Source organism: Nuphar pumila, chromosome 15 (assembly GCF_984573655.1).
Source record: "Nuphar pumila chromosome 15, dmNupPumi1.hap1.1, whole genome shotgun sequence".
Classification (NCBI taxonomy): domain Eukaryota; kingdom Viridiplantae; phylum Streptophyta; class Magnoliopsida; order Nymphaeales; family Nymphaeaceae; genus Nuphar; species Nuphar pumila.
The window spans coordinates 13,425,989-13,451,243 of NC_143263.1; the positions used below are offsets into that span (position 1 = coordinate 13,425,989).

The 25,255-nt window shown below is 39.1% G+C and overlaps 1 protein-coding gene and 1 pseudogene across 2 annotated transcripts; both read right to left on the reverse strand.

Annotated features, from left to right (window-relative positions):
• Nucleotides 1-456: 456 nt before the first annotated feature.
• Nucleotides 457-11,353, reverse strand: LOC149814559 (beta-glucuronosyltransferase GlcAT14A-like). Of its 2 annotated transcripts, none has more exons than XR_016428062.1 (9): nt 11,214-11,353; nt 7,377-7,475; nt 7,243-7,299; nt 6,983-7,137; nt 6,791-6,875; nt 6,201-6,539; nt 5,945-6,020; nt 5,743-5,860; nt 457-5,209 (listed from the first exon to the last, which is right to left on the reverse strand). XR_016428062.1 is itself a non-coding variant. In XM_089990022.1 (9 exons), exons 4-9 carry the CDS (start codon nt 6,983-6,985, stop codon nt 5,237-5,239), a joined length of 666 nt encoding a protein of 221 aa, XP_089846148.1. In that variant the 5' UTR covers nt 6,986-7,137; nt 7,243-7,299; nt 7,377-7,475; nt 11,214-11,353; the 3' UTR covers nt 457-5,236. The 2 variants fall into 2 exon arrangements, 1 of the variants encoding a protein (XP_089846148.1); XM_089990022.1 differs by having other exon boundaries at nt 457-5,262; nt 5,743-5,879.
• Nucleotides 11,210-11,515, reverse strand: LOC149814560 (T-complex protein 1 subunit epsilon pseudogene; annotated as a pseudogene).
• Between the last annotated feature and the right edge of the window lie 13,740 nt (nt 11,516-25,255).

A 25,255-nucleotide genomic window follows, 5' to 3' on the forward strand; every position in this document is an offset into this window, starting at 1 on the left:
CTGGTGGTGAGAAGGGCCTCTAGATTGAAGTATAAACGATCTATAAATAGGTTTATGATTTGCTTGAATTCTCTGACATGTTAAAGGTTTATGGTAGCATACTATTCCAAAGTCATTCCTTCTAAACTCCTGGGTAACTAGTTGATCAGCCTCTTATTGTTATGTCGATATTTGGCTACACTCTCCATAAACAAGGCCATGTGTGTTCTTGAATCTCCCTTCTCACTGAACTTTAGAAATTTGGGGGGTGTCATCATCATCATCATCACACCCCTTGGGCAAAAAATTCTCTATGAAGTACTCTTTCTAATGATCTACATATTTCATTCTAGCATTGAGGTTTCAAACCATATCTTCTAGAAACTTGATTTTCTGGTTTGATTTTGAGGATGTGGTTTGGATCAGGCGAGTCAACGTAGGTATGTAGATTATCTTCTCCCAGTCAAATGTATGAGATTTATTGTTCTAGTTATAACCTCTTTCTAAATTTGACTCTTAGGCTCTCATATCCCTCTTGTAGGCACATGTTTCTTTGTGTGCTAACTCTTGGGCTCTTCTGACCCTTCTATGGGCTCGTGTCTGCTCTTGTTTTAGTTACTTTTGAATCTCTCTCATTTTTTTGCCATCCTCTCTAAGTTCTGTCAGACTTGTGTTAGCATATTCCTTTCTTTTGACTGTGTTTTGAAATGCGAGGTCTTGAGGGTGTCTCTTAGTGGATTCACCTGTGCTAGAACTGTTTGTCTCGTAACCCATATGGAGACTTTTACGAGACTAGTGAGAGTGCATTTCTTTGAACCAAGTTTTGAAATGTGAGGTCCCTGAGATTCATCTTTTGGTAGACTCATCTATGCTAGAATTACCTATCTCATAACCTTTATGGAGGACATTACGAGATTGATGAGGGTACCAACGTGACCTGGACTTAGAAAACATTAGGGCCTTTCTTCTTTTTTGATCGTCTATAGACTAATTAAGATTGTCAATATGGACCTTCTATTTTGGATCCTCATCAAATATAATGTTTTGCATTATATGGGGTGACATCCCGTATATGAGATTGTCTAGAGGTAGTTCCTTTGAGATGGATTGGATTTAGATTTTTCGATTTTTGAATCAAGTATTCATGATATTCCAAACAATTGGTTCACACAAACCCAAACAAATAATGAGAGATTTCAAAATTGATGGATACCCTAGTTCTCCTTGAAAGATGTATCCACAGATCTGCGAGGTCTCTTCAGGTTCTAGAGTTCAAGATTTTATTCTGAATCTACACCAATATACCCAAGCTAACTTAAGGGTACTGATGCGGATTATATGGCTCTAATAATACCACCACACATATTCCTAAACTAATAGCTTAAAGGTACTGGTGGAAGGATCTGAAGATCCAAATGATAGGATGAAAGATTTTTTGAAAAACCCAAATAAAAGAGGGGCTCTAACTTAAGAGAGGAGATAAAAAATAAAGAGAGCACACAATAAATCAAACAATGTCTCAATCAAGACCCTAACTTGTTAGAGGTGATATTTTTCTATTTTCTAAGTAACATATATTTTCTCTATCAAGTGTTTCTAAAATATGAGAAAACCTAAACCTAATATTTATGTATACATCTAATACAAAAAGACTTATATTCAAGATAAAGATAAACTCAAAAAAAAAAAACTCTAAACCTATAGAAAAAGAAAATTTAACGACCGTATAAAGGCAACAGAACAACAAGGCTACCAGACGACAAAACTACTGAATGACAATGCTACTAGATGACGAAAGCTTCTGAATGACAAAAGCTTATGACAATGCAGCCGGACGATAAACCTTGAATTAAGGTTTTTTTTTAAACGATATGGTTTGCAACGAGGGATGGCAACAAAAATGGGTCAGCCAACACTGTTTGGGATGGCAAAGCTTTTGAACGACGGAGTCATGCTGGATGGCGAATCCCATATACATGTGGGTCTGCGGACAACGAAACCAAAAAACACTACATACTTTAGGTCTACGGATAGTAGAAGCCTAATGGCAAAATCTCCTCAGACAGCAAGTCCTGCAAACATGTGGGTCTGCAGACGGTGAAACCAAAAAATGTTGCATACCTCGAATCTGCTAATGGCAGAAGCTGGATGATAAAACCTTGTCGAATGGCGAGTTCTGCAAACACGTGTGTCTGCAAATGATGGAACAAAAAATATGTTGCAGACTTCGGGTCTATGGACGACAGAAGCCAGAGTCTCTAGACAGGGGCCTGCAGACAATGGGAAACAGGTGGCAGACTATGTGGATAACAGAGTCGGTAGTCAGCAAAACAGACTGAGCAGCAACAAGTCAAAGGGCAAAACAGAGCCTGACGACACCATGCCAGATGGCACAAGGTCAGCGGACAACAAAAGAGGTTTTGTCATCCGAACATAGACAAAAACCCAAAAATGGAGATTTTGGGCTCATTAGGGCTCAAAATCTCCCCGTAATGCAATTCTAGCTACGAAAAAAACATATGATGTCCCATTGTGATCATCAAAGCCTATTGACAAAAATTTATAAAAGGGAAGAATAGACTCACCCAAATTTCACTAAAGTCCTTTTTGAAATGTGTGGGGATGCCGTTTGCAAGCTCTGACCATCCTTTGTTTGATGGAAAGGTAGAGACAGGGCATATTCTCAAGAAATGCCAGATTGAAATAGAATAAAAAAATGTGCAAGTATCTATTGAAATGAATAAAGAACTAAATAAATAAAGACAAATTGATCTGAAATGTACCTTTTTCAAATTTCAGGGTTCGTTTATATTTTAAGCTCCTCTTTAGTCCATCAGCACCTCCGTATAGGTTCAAGGGTTCCTTAATGGCATCGGGACAGAGTGCAGACAGGGCTTGAGTAGGCTTGTTTTGCAGGGCTAATACTTAAGTATGTAATTTTTAAATGACTATATTCTAGGGGTGGGCCCCTATTTATAGAGTTTTAGAACATGATCTAGATCATGAGATCTTCTGAGTCTTGATCTGACCCAAATAGGTCCATGTCTATCCCAAATGGGAATAAGACCTAGAAGAGTCCGTCCTTCCTTCCTGGAAAGCATGCAAGAGGAGAGAATGGTTAATGATAAGCCAAATGGCTTATCTGCACATTCAGAGTACCGAATGACAAAGCCCTTTTGTCGTCCCCAAACCAAATGATAAAGTTTTTTCGTCATTCTCAAACCTAGATGATACTACATTATGTCATTCCCAAAATAGACACATGACCGGATGGCAGAACCATTATGTTTTGTCGTCCAATCTATGGACAGGGAGTGAGCCGGACAACAAGGTTGTTGTTGTTTAGGTCCCAAATAAGGATAGAGAGGGAGCCGGATGGTGGGACTGTTGTCACTTAGGTCCCAAATAAGGACAGGGAGGGAGTCGGACGACAGGACTGCCACCATTCGGATCCCAGGTCTAGAGGGAGAGGGAGCCTGACGGCGGGATGGGCCACCATCTAGGTCCAAGGTCTGCAAAGAGAGGGAATCAGACGGCGAGATGGGCTGTCGTCTGGGTCCTACGTCTAGAGAGAGAGAGGGAGACAGACGATAGGACTGCCACAGTCTAGGTCCTGAGTTTGGAGAGAGAGAGGGAGCTGGATGGCATGATGGGCCACCATTCGAGTCCCGAGTCTGGAGGGAGAGAGGGAGCCGAACGACGCGATGGGCTACCATCCGGGTCCCAAATCTGGAGAGAGAGGGAGCTGGATGGTGGGATAAGTCATCTTTCGGGTCCTAAATCAGGAGAGAGAGGGAGCTGGACGACGAGACTGTCATCGTCCGGGTCTCGGGACTGAAGAGAAAGAGTCGGATGTCTGGATTGCCGATGTTCGGGTCCCAGGTGATGAGAAAGAGGGAGAGGGGGCGAACGACGACGGTGTTGTCCGTTGCAAAAAAATTGGTGTATATATGTAGGAATCTACTCCCCACTATATATATAATCACTATAATATAAGAACTAGAAATATAGTAACTACAATATAAACTAGGCATTTCCAACACTTTTTTAGCAAATCCAACCATGTAGATGAGTTTAGCATAGTGAATTTGCTAGAAATAAACTCTCAAATCATGTATTTTCGAGAAAAAAATGAATATTTATAAGATTATCAGCCACTGATTTTAAAGCCTTAAAAAACCTTGTAAGAGTTGGTCCTTATAAAACCAAACATGTATGTCACATTCATATGGTTATATTTAAGAGAAAAGAAGAGAAAAACTATGAAAATTATAGTTTACATGATACTACAAGAAAAATACAAATTAGTGACAGACGCTATCCATCGCTAATTCATCACAAATTCGTTGCTAACGTGTTTAGCGACGGATTGGTGATGGCTTAGCGACGGATAGCGTCTGTTGCATAATCCTGGACGGTAAATAGAGACAGAACTGATCTCTCGCTAATCCGTCGCTAATTAGCGATGGATGTAATCCGTCCCTAATTCATTGCTAAATAGGCACGGATTTGGTTTTGCGACAGATTACATTTTGTCGCAAAATCAAATATTAGCGATGGATAATATCCATCGCTAATCTGTCGTAAAAATTAAAAAAAAAAAACTTGGTCGGGTATGATGCATAAGAAACCGGGTCTCAAACCGGGACCCGCGTCGGGGGAAACCCCCGGACCCCCTCTTGTAAGGAAAATATATGATACTGCTAAATAGTATAATACAGTTAACACTTTGGAAAAAAATGTCATTCTTACCCAAAATGAAAAAAAGAAAAGAAAAGATAATAAGAATGCAATAAAGTTAATACAGTTGAAAGTGGACAAAGCAAACATGATTAAAGATAGAACAAAGTAGTATTAGGCCATGCCAGATTGCCTGCAATTCATTCAAGTTCATACTCGGTTGAATAGGAAACTAAACGGAGACGATGATTCCCATATAACATTTATAGTGATTACTTGGTTCTTTGACAAGAGAATGAGCAGACTCAGGCTTAACAATCATTCACTACGTGAAATGGCTAATGGCAATATTCCTGTTTACAAGAATCAATGCAACGAAAAACTCCATGAAATGGTAGATGACAAAAAAACAACAGCTATCACTTACAAAAATAGAAGTATACAAGTATGCACCAGTAGCAACTGATAAACCCATTGTTGTGGTACCCTCTGAAAGTGACCGGACCTGGTTGACAGAAATTCCAATGAGCAAAAGAGCAAGAGCCTCCCACTGCTTAAGATAAAACCACAATCTTGATTAGATGAAGAATACAACATCCTTGACTGCAACAAAAAGTAATCATTCAAAAATAACTCTTTCAAGAACATCAAGACCACTTGAGCAACTTATGATCTGAAGATACAATTTTTCAGAAAAACAAGATAGGCAACTCCAACCTTTTATAAGAGACATTTAACCATATTGTCAGAAGCAATGAGCATACCTATTTTCATGGATAACATGTATATCCTTAACTTTTTGATAAAAATAATTTGTAAAGAAAAGCTGAAATGTGGAATACACTTTCCACATACAAACACAAAGAAAATGACCAGATGAGAACTCAATAAATCCACACAAACTGAACCATTCTTCAGTCCTGATAAACAGCAAGAGGGAGTGCAAAAAGGGAATCTACACTATATTAAAACAAAAACCAAACATATGTTTTGTAAAAGTTGGCATTCATCCTGTTAAACCAAATGAGTTAATAGGTATGTAGAATAGTATAATTTCAACAATCACAATTCACAGAAACCTACCTATAAATAACCTAAATGATGTAGGCAGTTCTCTCGTCTGTGTTGCCCAGAAAACATCAGATTTCTCTGACATGTATAGCCCAGGATCAATGATTAGTGGCTTTGCCCTTTTGTCCCCCTGTAGCAACAATGTAGACCTTCTCAGGCTGAAGATGGAACACCAAAAGCAAAGAAAATAAATCACTTTAGGAGAAAGACTCACTTCTTCCATCCTAGTTGACTAGTATGATCGATGAAGCTCAGGTTTCTTGGTAAAGATGAGAATATATACAGAATATCTGCACAACATAGTGTTACAGTCATATAACATGCATAACTTTAAAAAGGGACGAAAAAATAGAAACTTTAACTCCACAAGCCAGAAGTTTCTAATATTAGACAAACTAAGCATTGCCTTGTAGCAGGGAAATATGATAAAACTTTAGCAAAGAGATTCAGACAAAAATAGGAAAAGTTACCATCTTGTGTAACAAGTGGATAATCTGACGCACTTAGATTTATGAACCAGTCCCATTCTTTGCTCTTCTTCATAAGAATGGTGCAGGCATGAAGGGTATTAGAAACCATTGATGGACCTCTGTGTGTGACCATATTTGCCTTGGTAATCATGTGGACATTACCCACTTCTGAAAAAAATGGGTCCTTCTTCACACCAGTTGCAAGTTCCAATCTGTCGGCAACTGGAGATTCCAAGTCCAAATGAACCACATACTGATTTAGAGGATGATATAGCGCACACAACGTTCTCCACAGTTTATCCAAATCACCTGTTGTTAGAAGATGCCGCTTAGGCTGTCCTGCATGATGCTTGCAAAGTGAGTTTGGCAATGGATTTCAAACACAGTACAGCTGTATTAATTTGGCAATGATGATAGCTTTGACCAATAGTCTTTACTAAAAAAACAGCATGCTGAACAACAACAGCAACAAATGTAGAAGCACACGTAACTCCATCAAGGTGATACATCTTTTAAGCACGTAATGGAAAAGGCAGTGCAATATCCAGCCAAAATCAAAGGCAGCCGCAATTCATATAATGGTGTAATACCTTGAAAAATGTGCTTAAATTTCCATTCAACATCATGAAGATCCCTTGCAATAAGCTCCTGGGCTGGTGGTTGCAGAGAAAAATCCTGCAAGCAAATCCAAAAAACTTGTAAGTTCCCCATAACTTAACAATTCATTCCATATAGAAACATGTAGCCATTCCATATAATAGGACCAGAGAAATAAAGCATACCATGGAGGGAAAACCTTTTCAGCTGCACGTCGAGGGACTGAAAATCCTCCATGGGTGCTAGTATCACTGGCTGTCAAAGTCTTGCAGAAATAATTGGTTGGCTGTTTGCTAGGAACTCCCATTTCAGAAGGAAGATATGCATCCTTCTGCTCTTGCTGCAAGAAAGAGAAGTACACGTAAACAATTTGATGTAATCCTAACATAAACGAAACTCATATGTGAGTTACAAGCAAATATTGCAATGAGGGCATGAGCATTACCGGACTTAGAGGTTGCAAAGTCATTTGTGCATAGACTTCATCGGTTTCTACATCTGCCTGAAATTTCATAGCCAATAGTTGTAATGACCCATCTTGCGAGAGCTAGAAACCAGTCAAAAGAACAGAGAACTCACATGCATGGTGACATCATGAAGCTGACAAATAAGTTGTGGAGGCAGGCTGGGATAATTAGGAACATGATCAGTCACTTCCTTGTTAGTTGATATAGCAATCTGAAAGCAGAACGTATCACAACAACACCAATCATAAGGAAATTAAAGTTACCCATGTAGAGGATGAAATGCTTATGATTCATTATCCTGAGAGTAAATCCAGCTAAGTTAAGCAGTAAACACGAACCAGCAAATGAATAAAACATCAGCATCAAACAGCTAACCATAACTTACTTGTTGTGACCCTGAGGGAAGTACATGACTCAGCTCCCTACTGCAGGTTGTTAAAATGTATTCTTCAATCATTGTAATTATATATATATAAAGGATGATACATATACATATATGGTATATATATATATATATATGTATCTTCCTAATTATATATATAAAATATATATTCCTCTATTATTAGCCGTAGGGGTAGTTTAGTCATTTCACTTATTTTTAGGCATATTCCATTTAGAATATGATTGTAATTTATTTTTTATTTTTTATTTTTTATTTTTTATTTTTTATTTTTTATTTTTTATTTTTTATTTTTGTGGTTTGCGCCACCTAGGGAGGCTTCCCAAAAGAGTCGTTGGGGAGCCCCAACGACTCCTTTGGGAGCCCCCTATGTGGCTCCTCTCTTGTATTATAAATAGGGGTCTCACCCTTGTAATTTGAGATTCTTGAGGGAGCTTTAGCTCCATTGTAAAAGGGTCTTTTACCCTATTTTTCATAATAAAGAGATATTCTTCTAGCCTTTTGGCTTAACCCCTTTGTGGGTTTATGGGTTTAGCACTTTATGTGCTTTTGGTTGCTCCCTATGTCACAGGGATTCGGCCAGACAGGTGTCGCACCCGCATCCACGTGACACGATGCAGGTGCGCCACCGGGTGCGGTCAACCCGACTCTGGGTGCGTTGACCACACCCAGGGTCATTTTGGTCCAATTTTTTGATTTTTTTTTTAATTTTGCCTTGTGAAATGGGCTGCGGAATTTTTTTTTTAAAAATCTGCTGACAGCTGACCGCGCAACGGGACCCGCCCCTTGCTGGATTTTGATTTTGATTTTGGCCTTGATAGCTTCGATCTCTTTAGAGTTGCCTATTCCCTGACGAGGACTTCCAGATTCTTCACCCCTCCACACCCCTTGTTGGATCCCTGCAGGTAGTGATGAGAGAATGAAAGGACGGAACAGCCAAAAACTGCTTGTTGTTGCTGCTCTTGTTTTATAAAGGGGGCACTTGTGTCCACAACATCTGACGAGCTTTGTTGGCATCCCATGCTATTCCTGCCTCCAAACAATGAATTCGCAGCGTTGGAAAACATACTGTTAACTTGGAAATGATGATCCATCTTCCTCAAAAATTAAAACCAAAATTCAAGAGCCTTTTAAAGTCTTTATCCTTCAACCATCCAGATCTTTCTTCGTCAAGGATTTTCTCTCTCCATAATAAATGATAATGGTGGTGGTAGCCTTGGTGGCTATTAGTATTCACTTTTCTCCTGACGAGATGGGTGCTCTAACCGTAGCCTGGTGTAGACCTCTCTTTTCCACATGTCAAATCCAATAAATTTCTTTTAGCTGTCATCCAGAGTCTAGACTGGAGATCTGTGTGCAACTGTATATAAAATGAAATTTGAAGAACCCTAGGCAGTAGCGTGGCAGTGGCGGTGGAGCCGTAGGCCTCGTGAAGACTCTCTCTCCAACAAACCACATCAAACCTTTCGCTTATATTTTTTTCGTGAAGACCAGGGAGTTTCAGACATGATTGAATCATGACAGTCAGCAGAACGCAGCAGGCTGGATCGATCAGATTGCCAATCCTTTCAGTTCATCAATTTTGTCCCGTTGCGCCAAAGTATACAACAAGCAGAACGTGGGTAACAAGTCTTCAAACAAACACACCAGCAAAAAAAAAAACTGGTTATAAGTCCTATATATATATATATATATATATATATATATATATATATATATATATTGTCGCACCCCCACACCCGGGTGTTTTGGAAGTGCCACATCCCCACACCCATGTGACATAGGTTGCCCCTTAGTGGGTTTGTGTATTTGCACCTTTAGTGTGCATTCATGGGTTCATTATCGAACCCTTTGTTTTCTAACATGGTATCAGAGTAATGTCACGATCGGGTTGTCTTTTGGTGCATCACAAATGTGACCGTTGGGGGCTCCCAACGACTCCTTTGGGAGCCCCCTATGTGGCTCCTCTCTTGTATTATAAATAGGGGTCTCCCCCTTGTAATTTGAGATTCTTGAAGGAGCTTGAGCTCCATTGTAAAAGGGTCTTTTACCATGTTTTTCATAATAAAGAGATATTCTTTTAGCCTTTTGGCTTAACCCCTTTATGGGTTTATGGGTTTAGCACTTTATGTGCTTTTGGTTGCCCCTTAATGGGTTTGTGTATTTGCACCTTTAGTGTACATTTATGGGTTCATTATCGAACCCTTTGTTTTCTAACACAGGTAAGCAGACAAGAGGTCCAGCACATGCATGCCAAAGCTCTGAATTCAAACATTTCTTTTCACCTGTACATCCAGCAAAGATTCACATTGTAAAACTGCAAATGAGAAATGGTAAATATGCATTAACAGCTATTTATCTAGATATAATACCATACAACTAGTTCCAGAGAAGTTAAAGAGGAAAACCAGAACATGAAATTTGTTTTAAACCAAATGCAAGCGACCTATCAAAAATTTAATCCATCAAAAAATGTTCTCAAGAAGGAATCCCAGTTGATTTAGTTGATTGCAAGATTCACACATACAGTGACCCAGATAACTAACACCAGACTATTTCCAGTGCCTAAGATGGGGATGAGAGTAACTAAAACAGGAAGTTTCACTGACATAGCAGAAACATTCATTATAAGTAAAATCAACAGTACTTCACTAACTCTTAATTAGATTATAATAATATTGAAAAGCATAATGCAAGAGTTCAAAGAAAAGTGTACAGTCGAGGTGACTTTTGAAACCATTCTCATAAACATGCTCAATTGCCCAAAATGAATTTCTTCCAGGGCAAAAGGACTATGTGAACCGTACCCAGCTAGAAAATCAATAATAAACCACCAATTCATTCATATATTTAAGCCTAATGGCGACATCAACATTTAAAGAACGAAAACAAGCTGCACAACTAACTAAAGCCAGAGAAACAAAATCAGTGCTACATACCTCACCCTATTTCCCAACAACCGAGATATCATTGATCAGTGACAACCAATGAACCACTGAAATATCCTTATATTTAAGCCAGAAACAACCTTAAGAAAAACAAGATATATTAAGCAAACCATCACTTTACAATCATCCATGAGTCAAAGCATATCTAGCAGACTAGGGTGCAAACCGTTGCATTAGATCATTTTGGCAACAAAAGGGCAAAATATCTTTGGAAAAGCAAAAGGCCAATTCAGTTGGTAACTGGGGCATCCGTAGGAAGAGCATTGAAACAGTCCACAAAAGTATTATCAGTATCACAGTAAGATGAACAGGCTATTGAGGGTTGAAATTAAGTAATACAGGTATCAGGAAAAATAAAAAAGTGAGACATTTGCCAAGAACAAAGGAAGATGGTTTAGATATATTTGATGAAAAGTTTCCACATTCACCAGAAAAGCATAATGTAAAAACAGGCAAATATATGCAAGAAACTATTCAATGACAAAACCCAAAGATTTTGGAGCAGAAGGTGTCCAATTCATCTCGAGATATAAAAGGTAGACATTTTAACAAGTCCATTAAAAAACCATCATTGAGGTCAAAGAAGAATAATATGACTCACATCTTTGAAGATAACGTAGTCATGCAAGTCTGCACCAGTGGCTCAATGTTGGTGGATCTGAAGACAAACTTGTGAGAAATATGCTCCAAATGCTCTACGGCAATTCTGGAAGCCATCTCAAAGCCCTCCGCTATCCGTATGGGATGAATACCACGATCTAATAAACGTTTAGCCTGCTCCAGAAGTGCACCTGTCATTACAACCACACCGGTGGTTCCATCACCAATCTCATAATCTTGACTCCTTGACAGTTCAACCATTAGCTTAGCTATTTGATTGTCAACATCCATCTGCTCCAACATTGTTGCCCCATCATTTGCTACCAACAAGAAGCATCAATCGTAAGAAATTTCCAGTTGAATAGGCATTTTAGAGAAGTAATGGCGAACCCTCACCCGCTCACAGAGCCCAAGCCCAAGATGGACTCGTGCGTGATGGCCGTGAGCACGACCATGGCCGCCATCGACGCGAAGCTCAGGGCGGTGGTTGAGGTTCGAGAGGACGAAGCCAAGCTGCTGCTGCCCACCGTGCAGGAGCCCGAAGGAGGAGGCGCGGTTTTGACGCCGATGCCGCTCCTCGAAGACGAGCTCAAGACCGGGAGGGCCAAATGGGCGCCGAGGTTCAGTCAGCCCGCCGCCGCCAAGCTCTTGCCGGAGGTCTGCTCATGGTTCGACCGCCTGGATCCGCACTTCGGCGACGGGTGGAAGAGGGTGGGCGTCTACGGTGCGCTCAAGGGGTCTCTCGGGGAGATAAAGCGGCAGAAGGACGTGCTCCTGGCGCTCATGGAACTGTGGTCGCAGGAGACCAACACCTTCGTGTTTTCGTGGGGGGAGATGACCATCACTCTCGAAGATCTAGCGGTGATGGGGCTTCCCGTCTTCGGTAAATTGGCCTGCGATAGGATTTGAGAAGCCACGGACCAGCAGGCGGTCGCCGAGAACGAGCTCGACCTATTTCTCATCTTCCCCGAAAAGAGCAGAAAGGCTCGTGGTTTAAATAGAAAAGTAGGGACTGATTAGAAAAGTAGAGACGGATTAGCGACCAAAACCTTTCATCTTGTGATAGAGTTTGAGACAGAATTTTTTTGTCACTAATTTCAATTTTGATGACGATTAGTTTTCTCTAACTAATTCGTCTTAAATTTGTGATAAAAAAATTTATCGCTAATTAATATTTTTATTGTAGTGTGATAGTTCTTATATTCTAGCGATTAAAGAATCATGAGACTAAGAAAATAACGCAATCATAAGGATCACAAAAAGAAACACCTAATAACATAACTATTGTTCCACAAAAGAATAAAAAAAGACATTTATTAAAGTGAATGACTCTTATAAAAAATCATGTTCTATACCTTATGAATGAATAAACAATCTCATTCATCATGTAAGGCAATCACAAGTGCAAAATGATCAAATATCAATATAAAAATTATTTATTTATAAACTGTATAATATTTTTTAATACTTCATAAACAACTTTAAGTTTTACATAAAGAATACATAAGAGTAAAAGAAGAAAAATTAAATACAAGTTAAGCAAAATTTCATAAGATCATACTTGTGAAAGACACACAACACCATTTCAAATTATTTTAAAATATATGATAATTTTTCAAAAAAAAAAAAAAACAAAGTTCAATAATAAATATGAACATAATTTGACATTTATAACCATGAATTGTTCAAATAAAGCATCTAAATGTCAACAATACATGCTCAGAAATAGTAGAGATTATGGGTGTCAGACGATCCAGAACTGAAGAAAGAACTTTTAGACAAAGCACATCGATTTAAGTATATCATTTATTCAGGCAGTACCATAACGTTCAGAGATATTCAGAGAAATTTTTGATAGAATGAGATGAAAAGAGAGATTGCAGAGTATGTTGACAGATGTTTAGTGTGTCAACCAGTGAAGATTGAACATCGAAAACCTAGAGGACCGATGCAGGCTATAGAAATACTCTAATTAAAATGGGAGGATATCACCATAGGCTTTGTTGTGGGACTACCCAAGACTAGACATCAATACAATGCTATATGGGTGACTGTTGATCGCCTTACAAAGTCGGCACACTTCTTACTGATCACGACCAGTCAAATCTTAGAGACTCTCGTAGATCTATGTATAGAAGAGATCATCAAGTTATATGAAGTACTTGTATCAATCATTTCTGACACAGATCTGAGGTTTACGTCAAAGTTCTGAGGACAATTGCATAAAGCTTTGGGGACAAAGATAAAGTTTAGTACGGTCTTTCATCCTCAGATGAATGAACATTAAAAAAGGATAATCCAAACATTAAAAAATATGTTGTGAGCTTGTGTATTAAACTAAAAAGATGAGTGAAGTAAGCATAATTTACATATAAAAATAGCTATCATTCAAGCATAGGTATGGGTTATTTATATATGTATGTGTTATTTTACTTCTATAAAAGGCTAAAAGCATATTTTTGTTGACTATACTATATATCTACATGTACAATTATATATATATATGTTATGGATATTGATATGTTTTGTGAAAGCATGTGTAACTTTGTACTTCTTTAATGAAAATATAGTATTAGTACAAAAATAAATATATTTTTATGTATATTTTTTTAGATTTTAATTGAGGTACTGACTAATATGCCTAGTTCTTGACTAATCTTTTAAGGGGTCTACCGACTAGGCACTGCTTAACCATTTTGAATACATAGGTTTTCAGCAAAAAAAAAATAATAAACTAATGCGCGTCTGTTAGTGGTGCACCTAGAAGGTAGTTAGCAGCTACGTACTACCTTATTATATATATATATATATCGGCAAAAAAAATAATAAACTTATGCGCGTCTGTTAGTGGTGCACCTAGATGGTAGTTAGCAGCTACGTACTACCTTATTTTTTTTATATATATATATATATACACGATGTCCTACCTTTTAAGAACTATCATGTCGTACCAAGACCCTTCCCACATCCGTATTCGTGTGACAATAGGTTGGAATGGTCTGGCTTGGAGCCACTAAATTCTTGTTTGTAGATTGGTTACTCATGTATCATTGCAGTTACAACAATCTGTAAAGGAAAACCATAGTATCCTTGTCTGAACTACTCAATGTGAGGACCTTGCATCTGCTTTTTATAATCCATTCATACACAGACAATGGACCTGGTTAACCTGATGGAACAAAGAAACTTAAAAGTACACAGTTTTAGAGACCAATCTTATTGATAAACTGATACAATACGACACATATCTTAAATGTTACGATTATCAGTCTGATACAGACCGTATCATATGATACAGAGGTGCACTGTACTGTATCTTATTCTTATGATACACCACGTGTCGTACGAGTCAACCTCTTTTTTAAAATTTTCTGACATACTGACCACTTATGGAAGCTATTTTTAAGCGCTAAGAATCATTTTGATCAGCTTTTTTTTTTCCCTCCCTCTCCAAACTTCATTTTTAAGCTTACCTACTTATTTTTAAGATCAAATCCACCTTAAAAATGAGAATATGTGCTAAGTTAGAGTCTTAGCAGTGTTATTAAAAATGTGTTTCAAGGCGCAAAAAGCATGCATAAACTAAAAGGCGAGGAGTTTTATGCCTTGAGGTGCATATATAAAGCGCAAAAAGCCTGAAGCGTGCACCTCATACGTCTTGAGGCACACGTCTTGGGGCAAGGCGCGCCTCAAGCCGAGGCATATACGCCTCTATTTTTTTGGTCAAATGAGGGTCAAAACCCCCATTTAACAAAAAATTAGGGTTTTCATACAATTTTAATTGATTAGGCTAGTAAAAACTCATTTTTACGCTCCACCTTTGCCTGCTCGATCTTCGGCTCCTCTCTGGCTTGCACTTCCCTCTCCTCTCCTGCTCGTGCTTCCCTCTCCTCACTTGCCCACGTCGCCACCACTGAGTCGGCTCGCTCTCCCTCTCTCAGAGGTCAGGTGTGCTCTTTCCCCCCTCTCTCTCAATCGGTAATGCTCTTCCTCCCTTTCAACGAGTGTGTTTGCGAAAATGAGCGACTCTACAACTGTTGTGCTGTTAGCGTGCTATCACAGGCGCGTCTAGTGCAGCGTCCCATCTCCTTTAGATGAGCATGAATGCTTTTAGAGGGCCCAGCCCATGAGTGAGTTCTTGCATACCATTCGTTGCAGCATTTGATGGATTTTACAGCCCACGCGTGATCTCTACTTTCGATGGTTGAGGTCAACCTGATGCCATTCATTCATGCGATATACAACATCCCATATAGTGTCTATTGAAAAACCTTAGCTGGTTTTTTTTTTGTTTCATGTTTTCTTTTTATATTGTTGAAATGAGTGTCGTTTGCATTTTATTTATAATGAATGTTTTTTATTAGCATGTGCACACAATAGGTTGTTGTATTGTTCTAATTTTGGTTCCCTTGTTGTATTTATATTAGCATTTTATTTTTATTGGATGTTCCCTTATAAAAAAAACAAAAATTTGTTCATTGGATGCTCTCTTATTGCATTAAATTATATCGTGCTATGTCTTTATCCTCTTTCCTCCTTATACAGGATCATCTAAATGGTCTTTAAGATTTAGAATATTTGTTTGGACATTGAGATCACGTTTGGATGTTATTTGTTGTTTGAATGAAAATCATTCTAAGGTATTGTCAGATGACCTGAATTTTTTTTATAGATCACAGTATTAATGACAAGATATACTTTTAATATTGATTTTCACTTATCAGATTTTAATATTAATGAGATTTTTTATTTCTTTTTGGTTGTTGCTTCATCAATAAAGAATTTTTTATTTATTTATAATTTTAGATATTTTTTATAATTTTTTTAAGTTTAAAAAAAATTGAGGCTTACCATTTACACCTCAAGACTTATGCAATAAAACGTGTCAATTTCCATGTGAAGACGTGGCGCTCTTTTGCAGGAGAAAAAAGGGTCAGGGTGTTGGGTCATGTTTCACCGCCGGTCCGGAGTCGCCGACGCCTCAGCCACTAGCTGGTCAGAGCCCCTACAAAATCAAACACACAGAATGCGTACCTGAGGCGGCCATTGCCGGAGGGCGAAGGATGTTGCCGGAGAGGGGTTTCCTTCAACTCAGCCGATCTGCAGCCACCACAAGCGCAAGCCTCCGAATGCCACCGGTGAGTTGACATTTTCCCCTCTTTCACTGTGTTTTTCACCGTATACACAGATTTGATTTTTCATACTCTTTTTCCCGTATGAGGTTGCTCATGAAACCTCCCTTTTATAATCACCGAATGAGAACGGTTAAGCAATCGTTCCCCTTTTATTCGATAATGGGTTTAACGGAAGGAGCACTTTATGGGGAGTGTTACCCACATCGTGGGTAACCACCACCAACGTGGTGGTTTATCCCAACATTCTCCTACTTGTTCCGATGATAAACCCTTTAACCAGAAAACCTTATGGGAATAACTTGATGAATAGAATGACCTTTTTATTCTATTCTATAGGTCCTTAGTTGAATCTCTAATCCTTATGAGATTAACAACAACCATAATGAGAATCAAAAGACTGAAAGTGATCACGTTATTTATATGCATATGTCAAAAAGAGTTTAACAATTTCATCTTCATTACATGTTCGGAATATAATCCCGGTGCTAGCCCTTTAGTAAGAAGATCAACGATCATCTCTTTGGTACCAATATTAATAATATGCACTAAATGATTCTCCGTCCTTTCTTTAACAACAAAATACTTCAATTCTATATGCTTACATGACGTAGTACTTTTGTTGTTGTTCGAAAAGAACACCGCAACTTCATTATCACAGTAGACCTTCAGTGGCTTCCCAATGAAATCGATCACCTTTAACTATGATATGAAATTATTTAACCATATAGCCTGCAAAGTAGTCTCGTACAATACTGTGATTTCTGCTTTCATGATGTGGCCAACAGTAGTCGTTTGCTTTCCACTCCTCCAAGAGATTGTGCCCCTAGCAAGTAAGAAGACGTACCCAGTAGTAAACTTTCTACTATCAAGGCATCCTCCTAAATCCGCATCTGAGTAGCCAATGACCTCGAGGTGATCAACTTTATGATACGTTAACATATAATCTTTTGTCCCTTGCAAGTACCGCAAGACTTTCTTGGCAGCCTTCCAATGGGGTAAACCTGGGTTAGACTGAAATCTGCCAAGTACCCCTACTGCAAAAGAAATATCTGGTCGAGAACATGTTTGCGCGTACTGCAAGCTGCCAACAACTGATGCATATGGATAAGCACTCATCTGTGCTTTGTCAATATCGTTCTGTGGACAATCCTTTAGGCTCAGCTTATCACCTTTTGATATGGGTATAGAACTAGGAGAACAATTCTCCATCCCATATCGCTTTAACACCTTATCTATATAGGATCTCTGAGAGAGGCCTAGAAAATATTTTGCTCTGTCTCGACGGATCTCAATGCCAAGAACATAAGCAGCCTCACCCATATCTTTTATATCAAAATGTGATGCAAGAAACTGTTTTATCTCTGAAAGCAACTTTATATCGTTGGTTGCAAGTAAAATGTCATCCACATACAACATCAATATAATGAACTTATTCTCACTTTCCTTAAGGTATATACACTGATCAATAATATTTTCTGTAAACCCAAAAGTCACAATGACTTGGAAAAATTTAATATACCACTGTCGGAAGGCCTGTTTAAGTTCATATATTGATTTGTTAAGCTTGCAAACCAAATGATCATTTTCAGATAAATCAAGAGGTTGTTCCATATATACCTCTTCATTCAGATCCCCGTTGAGGAACACTGTTTTCACATCCATCTGATGTAACTCAAAGTCATAATAAGCTACAAGGGCCAAAATTATCCTCATTGACTCCTTAGTTGAGATAGGAGAAAATATCTTATTATAGTCAATGCCCCCCATATGGGTGATTCCTTTAGCAACCAATCTTGCTTTATGTCTCTCTATGTTACCTTTGAAGTCTTTCTTGGTATTAAAGACCCATTTACACCCTACGGGCTTTACTCCTTTGGGTAACGTGACAAAATCCCACATTTGATTTTTAGCTATAGAGTCTAACTCTTCTTTCATGGCTTCTATCCAGTGCGAAGATTGTTTGCTTTCAACAGCTTCCATAAAAGTCAACGGGTCATCATCCATATCTATGAAATGACCAGGTTCCTGAAGGTACACCACATAATCAGGATGTATGACATATCTTCTAATCCTTGTGGATCTCCAAACAGGTCGTTCTTCATGCTCAGATTGAACCTGATCATCATGCTCATGCTCTTCCGCATTATCCACAATAGGTTCACTTTGGATTTGTGTATTAACAATCGAATGATCAACCACACCATTATTAGGAATAACAATGTGGTATATTTCGATGTTTTCCTTAAGAGGTGACGAAATTGGATCTTGTACTTCCTTAAAACCAAGGCTTTGAAGTGCACTTAATCCTACTGAACCATCTTTTAGGAATTTTACCTTATCTGTTTCAACAATCTATGGTGAGTGAGATGGGCAATAAAACTTATACCCTTTTGATCTTTCTGGATAACCAATGAAATATCCAGTGGTTGTTCTTGGATCAAAGGCTTTAATGTGCGGGTTATACAATTTAGCCTCTGCAGGACATCCCCATATGTGGTTTTAGGGACAGATTTCGTAGGAACCTTATTCAAAATATGGAGTTTTAGGGACAGATTTCGTAGGAACCTTATTCAAAATATGCACAACAGTCCTTAAGGCTTCACGCCACAACTTTATGGGAAGTGTTGAATAATTCAACATGGCTCTGACCATTTCTTTAAGCATACGATTTTTCCTTTCAACTACACCATTCTGATAGGCACTATCAAGCATAGTATATTGAGGCACAATGCCCTCCTCTTAGTAAATATGCCGTAATATTCACCACCTCTATCAGACCTGACTATCTTAATAACCTTATCAGTTTGTTTTTCTACTTCTTTCTTAAATTCTTTAAACATCTAAAAAAATCAGATTTTTTAAAGATCAAGTAGAGATACATATACCGAGAATAGTCATCAATAAAGGTGACAAAATATTTTTTGCCTGTGTAACAAGGGGAAAACGGTCCACATACATTCGTATGGACTATCTCCAATATCTCACTGCTGCGTTTGGCACCCTTTTTATATGTGTTTGTATGCTTAGCCTTTAAGCAATCAATACATGGGTCATTGTCGGTAAAATCTAGAGATTTCAAGATCCCTTCATTTATGAGTCTCTTTATTCTCTTTTCAGAGATATGACAAACCTTTGATGCCAAAGCATGTAAGATTTAATTCATCAGCTATTTTCAGAAATTTGTAATAAATTATATTCATGAGAAACTAATGACAAATTACCTCTCTTTTTCAACCACTTCTTGTGCTTTATGCAATCTGCCTTTCTTATTCTTGCAAAAGAAGCACCTTATGGGAGTAGACTCAGATTGTCTGTCTTGAAATGACTTATCCCCAGTTGGTTTCTTCCTAGCATTTCTCTTAAATGCATTCTTCTTTGGTCCTACCTTGTATGTATGAGAAGCCATATGTGTACTCTGCACCTTCTCTCCTTTCAACCTCTCTTCTTCTTCAACACACTTGGACATAAGTTCATTGAACGTTCATTCATCATTATGTGTGTTGTAAGAGATTTTGAAAGGTTCGTATTCCAAAGGTAAGGACGTTAGAACTAAATGTACTAGGAAAGAATCAGAGATGGTGAGCTTCATGTCATTTAGCTGAGACGCTATGTTCCTCATCTCCAAAATGTGTTGGCGAATGTTTTCCCCTCCAGTATATTTTATAGATATGAGTTTTGACATCAGGGTACTGGCTCTGGCCTTGTTTGAACTCACAAACTATGCCTCAATGGCATTCATAAATTCTCTCACTGTTCTGCATTATGGGATAGCACTACGAATATTCTTAGCTACTTTAGATTGCAAAAGCAACAAGCTAAGCCTATTTGAGCGCTCCCACTTCTCAAAAGCAATCTTTCGATCAACAATGCTCTGATTAGTGAGGCCAACAAGTTCATCTATCCTTAGGGCCAGATCTAAATCCATATATCCTAATGTAAAAAGAACAATTTATTTCTTATTATTAAAGTTAAATTCATATAGAAAAGGTATAGAGCTAGAGCAATCTAAAATCACAGAACTAGAAACTGCATGACAAAAGACACGTATCAAGAAGCATTCGTACGAGACTAAAACTTTAATGAAAAAGCAAAAGAATAAAGACCCTTGATATGCTTATTTCCAGGTGAGTGAGGGGGGTCATCGGAGTCCAACTTTGGTAAGAGCTCCGACACGCGAAACCACTTCGCCTACCGACCATATTCGGTAAAACTAAGGTTCTTGTGAAGTTAGACCATCAACACAAGGTACCTTTGGATACACATGTGTGATGTATCTCGACACATTTATCTTATTCTACCTTACTTAAATTTCAAACACGATAAAACTACCTTTGGGTCGTTTATCATTTCATGAATATAAGTACAATGTGGATATCAACTTAAATTGTATGATAATATAAAATTCTTTGATGACACACATGTTTTCAGTCACTTTGGTGACATAAAAACACTAAGTCATCTAACTATCCTTAATGCCAATATGAAAAAACAATATCTTGAAATGGTCTGTAAACCAAATGGACCAGTCATATGACCTTCGAAATGGTTCAAAAATTGAATGAACCAGTCATATGTATCATAAATCTGTCTTAAAGCACTCTGAACCGGTCTGAAATGGCCCTGAAACGGTCATCCAAGGGTGTGAACCTTATGAACCGATGTCAAGTATGAACAAAAGTTCATAAAAACCCTATAACCATATGCCAAAATCCCTGTATTCTCTTATATTTAAGAAAATAAGGTCTTAGCATCTCAGAATCGGTGAGAAACTGAAAGGAACCAATAAAAAACGGCTTTGAACCAGTCCCTGATCCGGTTAAGACCAAATAGTGCCTGGACCCTAGTGGATTCGGGTCGGACCCGACTATAACCGGATCCAGTTCAGACCCGGTATGAACTGAATCTAGGTCGGATTCGGTATGGACCAGATCTGGGTCAGACTCGGTTGGAACTGAATCTAGGTCGGACCCGGTTGGAACCGGATCTGGGTCAGACCCGGTTGGAACTGAATCCAGGTCGGACCGTGTAAGAACCGGATCCAGGTTAGACTCGGTATGACCCGATCCGGGTCTGACCCAAGGTTTTAATTGGATCTGGGCTAGACCAAAGTGGGTCCCCACCCGAATCCCAGGTCCGATCCAGAGGAGCCTTATGGATCGGTTCGGGTGGGGCTGGTCCAGATCCAAACCGAGACCTAAAAATCCAAAACAGGTTTAAAATAACCTGAAACACAAAATAGGGTTTCAGAAAACCCCATTTCGCTCTTTTTGCTCCAGATGCAGAGAGAGACGGTCGCTGCTGCCTGCCGGCGACCCACGTCGCCTGCCGACGATGCTCCCTGCCAACGACCAACGCCGCCTGCCGGTGACCAACGTCGGTGCCCCGATGGCAATTGTTCTCAGGCAAAAACAACCACCTGCCGGCCAATCATGAAAAACAGAGGTCCAACGACGATTCTGACAACTCCTTAAAGGCGGATGGAGAAAGAAAAGGTCGGCGATGACCTGGCCGACAGAAACCCCCAAAAAAAATTTGAGGTAAGTCGGTGCCGGCGACTGGCTGCAAAATCGCCCCACGACGATCTACCATGCCGGACGGCCAGAGCACACCCCGCAGCGGATGCGGGGTGTGGGCCCATAACCCATTGTTGGGTCGTGTTTCACCGCCGGTCCGTAGTAGCTGACGCCTCAGCCACCAGCCGGTTGGAGCCCCTGCAAAATCAAACACACATAATGCGTACCTGAGGCGGCCATTGCCGGAGGGCGGAGGATGTTGCCGGAGAGGGGTTTCCTTCAACTCAGCCGGTCTGCAGCCACCCCAAGCGCAGGCCTTCGAATGCCACCGATGAGTTGACATTTTCCCCTCTTTCACTGTGTTTTTCACCGTATACACAGATTTGATTTTTCATACTCTTTTTCCCGTACGAGGTTGCTCATGAAACCTCCCTTTTATAATCACCGAATGAGAACGGTTAAGCAATCGTTCCCCTTTTATTCAATAATGGGTTTAAGGGAAGGAGCACTTTATGGGAAGTGTTACCCACATCATGGGTAACCACCACCAACGTGGTGGTTTATCCCAACACAGGGTCCTCTCTTTTGCCATATAGCCTCTTGCCACTGGTTCGCCAGTTCTTTTTCTTATTCTGCTTCTGTTTTGTTTCTATTCTTTCTCTCTGTAAACACTCCAAGAAAATATGGAAAAAGAAAAGGAGAGCTCGAGATCAGATGTAGAGAATTTGTCTCCCTCTGTAGAACAACATACGAGAAAAAAGTAGATAGAGAGAGGAATTGGGGAGAGAGGATTAGAGCTCAGATGTGAAAATGCTATCGTTTGAGTTCCTGTTAGTTTTTTCTTTTTTTTGTTTTCTTTTTTGTTTTCGTTTTTGGTAGCCAAGTTCGTGTAAAGAAATGCCAAAAAAACAGTAACTATAATGGCCTGAGCTTTTGAATACGTAGTGGTGAATGAATAGAATGGAAGGGAAAAATGGGTGAGAAAGTTGTGAGGTAGGAGAGGACGCATTGCATAGGGTGGAGGGAGAGAAGTTTTTTTTACAGTTTTTTTTTCTAATTTTGAAAGGGTAAAATGGGGGAGGCATACTCTTCATTTTTCAACTTTCAAAAAGTTGGGCACGTGGTGAGAGGCCCTATGCAAATGCCATGGCATATAGCCATGGTATATAGCCGCTCCCTGGAACCGCTCTCCCCTGTTTGTGCTGCCATAATGGTTCCTATAGAAATGCATGGGGCTCCGTGCATTTTCGCAGGAACTTCCTTATTTCACATGCACTCAAACGAGTCCCAAGGCATCTTTAGTACTTCCCACGAAGAACAAAGTAAATGCTACGCCCATCTGCACCATTGTCTCAATGAATGCATGCTTCATAGTTCAGATTCCCTCATTATCCATAAACCAGAGGGGGCACTGATCACAAGTCACAACCAACCATTGCTTGAGTGAACGACGTAGGAGGTAGGAACCAACCTGCTCCTGTTCAGCTCATATGCTTCCAAATCCGGAGGGCAAGAACTTTTCATGTAGAGGGACCCTCATTCATAACTTTTTGTCATGGAAAGATAAAAATAACCCAAAGGTTAGGATGTTTCCTGTCATCTGCAGATAAGAACAAAAGGTGTCAACTGTCACCAATAAATGAAAAATAAATGCTATAAAAGAAAGGAACATGATGTGAAAACCATGCGTTCTGCGTTTCTTCGCTTGACAAGCACCACCTTAACCGTCATTTCTACTAACTTATCCACGTACCTTCCTCTAGTTTTTCTTTAAGCTCTTTTTGTTTTTCTTCAAGCCAACTTACAGGCTTAGGTAATATTATAAACCCACGTTAAGCATTAACAGATAGAGCCGCTTAACTGCTATGTGGTATGTGGCTTGTTATGTCCACGACCTCCTTGTCGCTTGTGTCATATTTACCCTGTAAAGAGCTCGTTCTAACTCATAAAGTAAACTTGGCAAGCCGAACACATGTAACAGGCATTCAGCTTGGCTAAGCTCGTACAGTATCAACAAATATATTTTAGATGTATTTTATGTCGTAATTGAAGTGATTGGCTCGCAAGCAATAGGTTGAGAATTCAAGCCCTATTGCTTGCAGTTGCAAAACAATGCATTTATTATGTAAGTCCATTCAAGCTCAACTTAATAAGTCTAGACTTCAAATCTTTCTTTTTTTATGACAAAGCAAAACCCTCACCGAGAAGCGTGTAACCTAATGGAACTGCCTCCCTGTGAGGTAAAACTCTGAGTTGAGGATACAACTGTGATAAAGCAAATTATAATTACTTGGGTAAGCTCGTTCAGTTGCAATTACTTCCAGCATTGCAAATTGTTTCATTTTTTTTTTTTGTAAACAATCTAGCTCAAGCTTAGGCTCGTTTAACTCAAGCTTACTCAGATGGCCACAATGCAACCCGTGCTTGAAAGCTAGGCAGCCTAGGCTCATTCAGCTTGTGTACCAGCTCTACCAACACCCCTACACAAGCTCTAGGGTAACCTACCGACACATCTCTCTCTCTGTATCTCTCTCCTTTTCTTTTATGGAAATATTTCATCTAGAGAACCAACCTTTACTTGATATACCAAAAACAGCTCCATGCTTTATGAAAAGATATTCAAGGACCCATGTTTTCAACAAAACTGATAAACAGAGACCCTGAAGTTATTTTCACTGTTAAGATGCATGTAAAATGTCATCTTTAGCCTCATTTTGGAAAAGCCAGTTTTCATTGTGTTATAGTACAAGAGCAGCAGGTCAGTAATTTTATTATATAGAACTAGAGGTTAACCTGAGTTATGTCATATTGAAGTTCTCGTATGAGAGTTAGGTTCCACATATCCCCTATATATGTCATCCCCCATCTTCATACCCCTTTTGAATCTTATGATTATAGTTGTTTTAACCAAATCTGACCTTATAGATGGATTGGGCATGAACAATTTAATAAGAATCGAACCTTGGGTCATATTTTCTTGACAAAAAAATGATTTTTTAAATTATAAAGTTGTGTTTTGTCAACCATTGTTTTTTTAATCACAAAAAAAAAGTCGAATTTGGGTAATTTAAATGTCGATTTTCACTAAATGAATGGTTCAGATCACATCTATGGAGTCTCATCTCATGAAAACAACCTGCATCGACATCGGGGATGAGTGGAACTGATTTTCCTATTGGACAGTCCTATTATGGTTCCTGAAAAAAATGTCTTTTAAAAAAGGTTAGGGAAAGTTTCACTTAGAGACTCATCTTTTGCCTGATTACTCCTGATTAATGAGAGCAGATTCAATGACGTGTTGGGCCCCAACCACGTAGTGCCACATAATGGCTGCACCCTTCTGTTAAGAGCTGGGGGCCATGCCTTCCACCCCTTCCCCCTTCAAAAGGGCCATA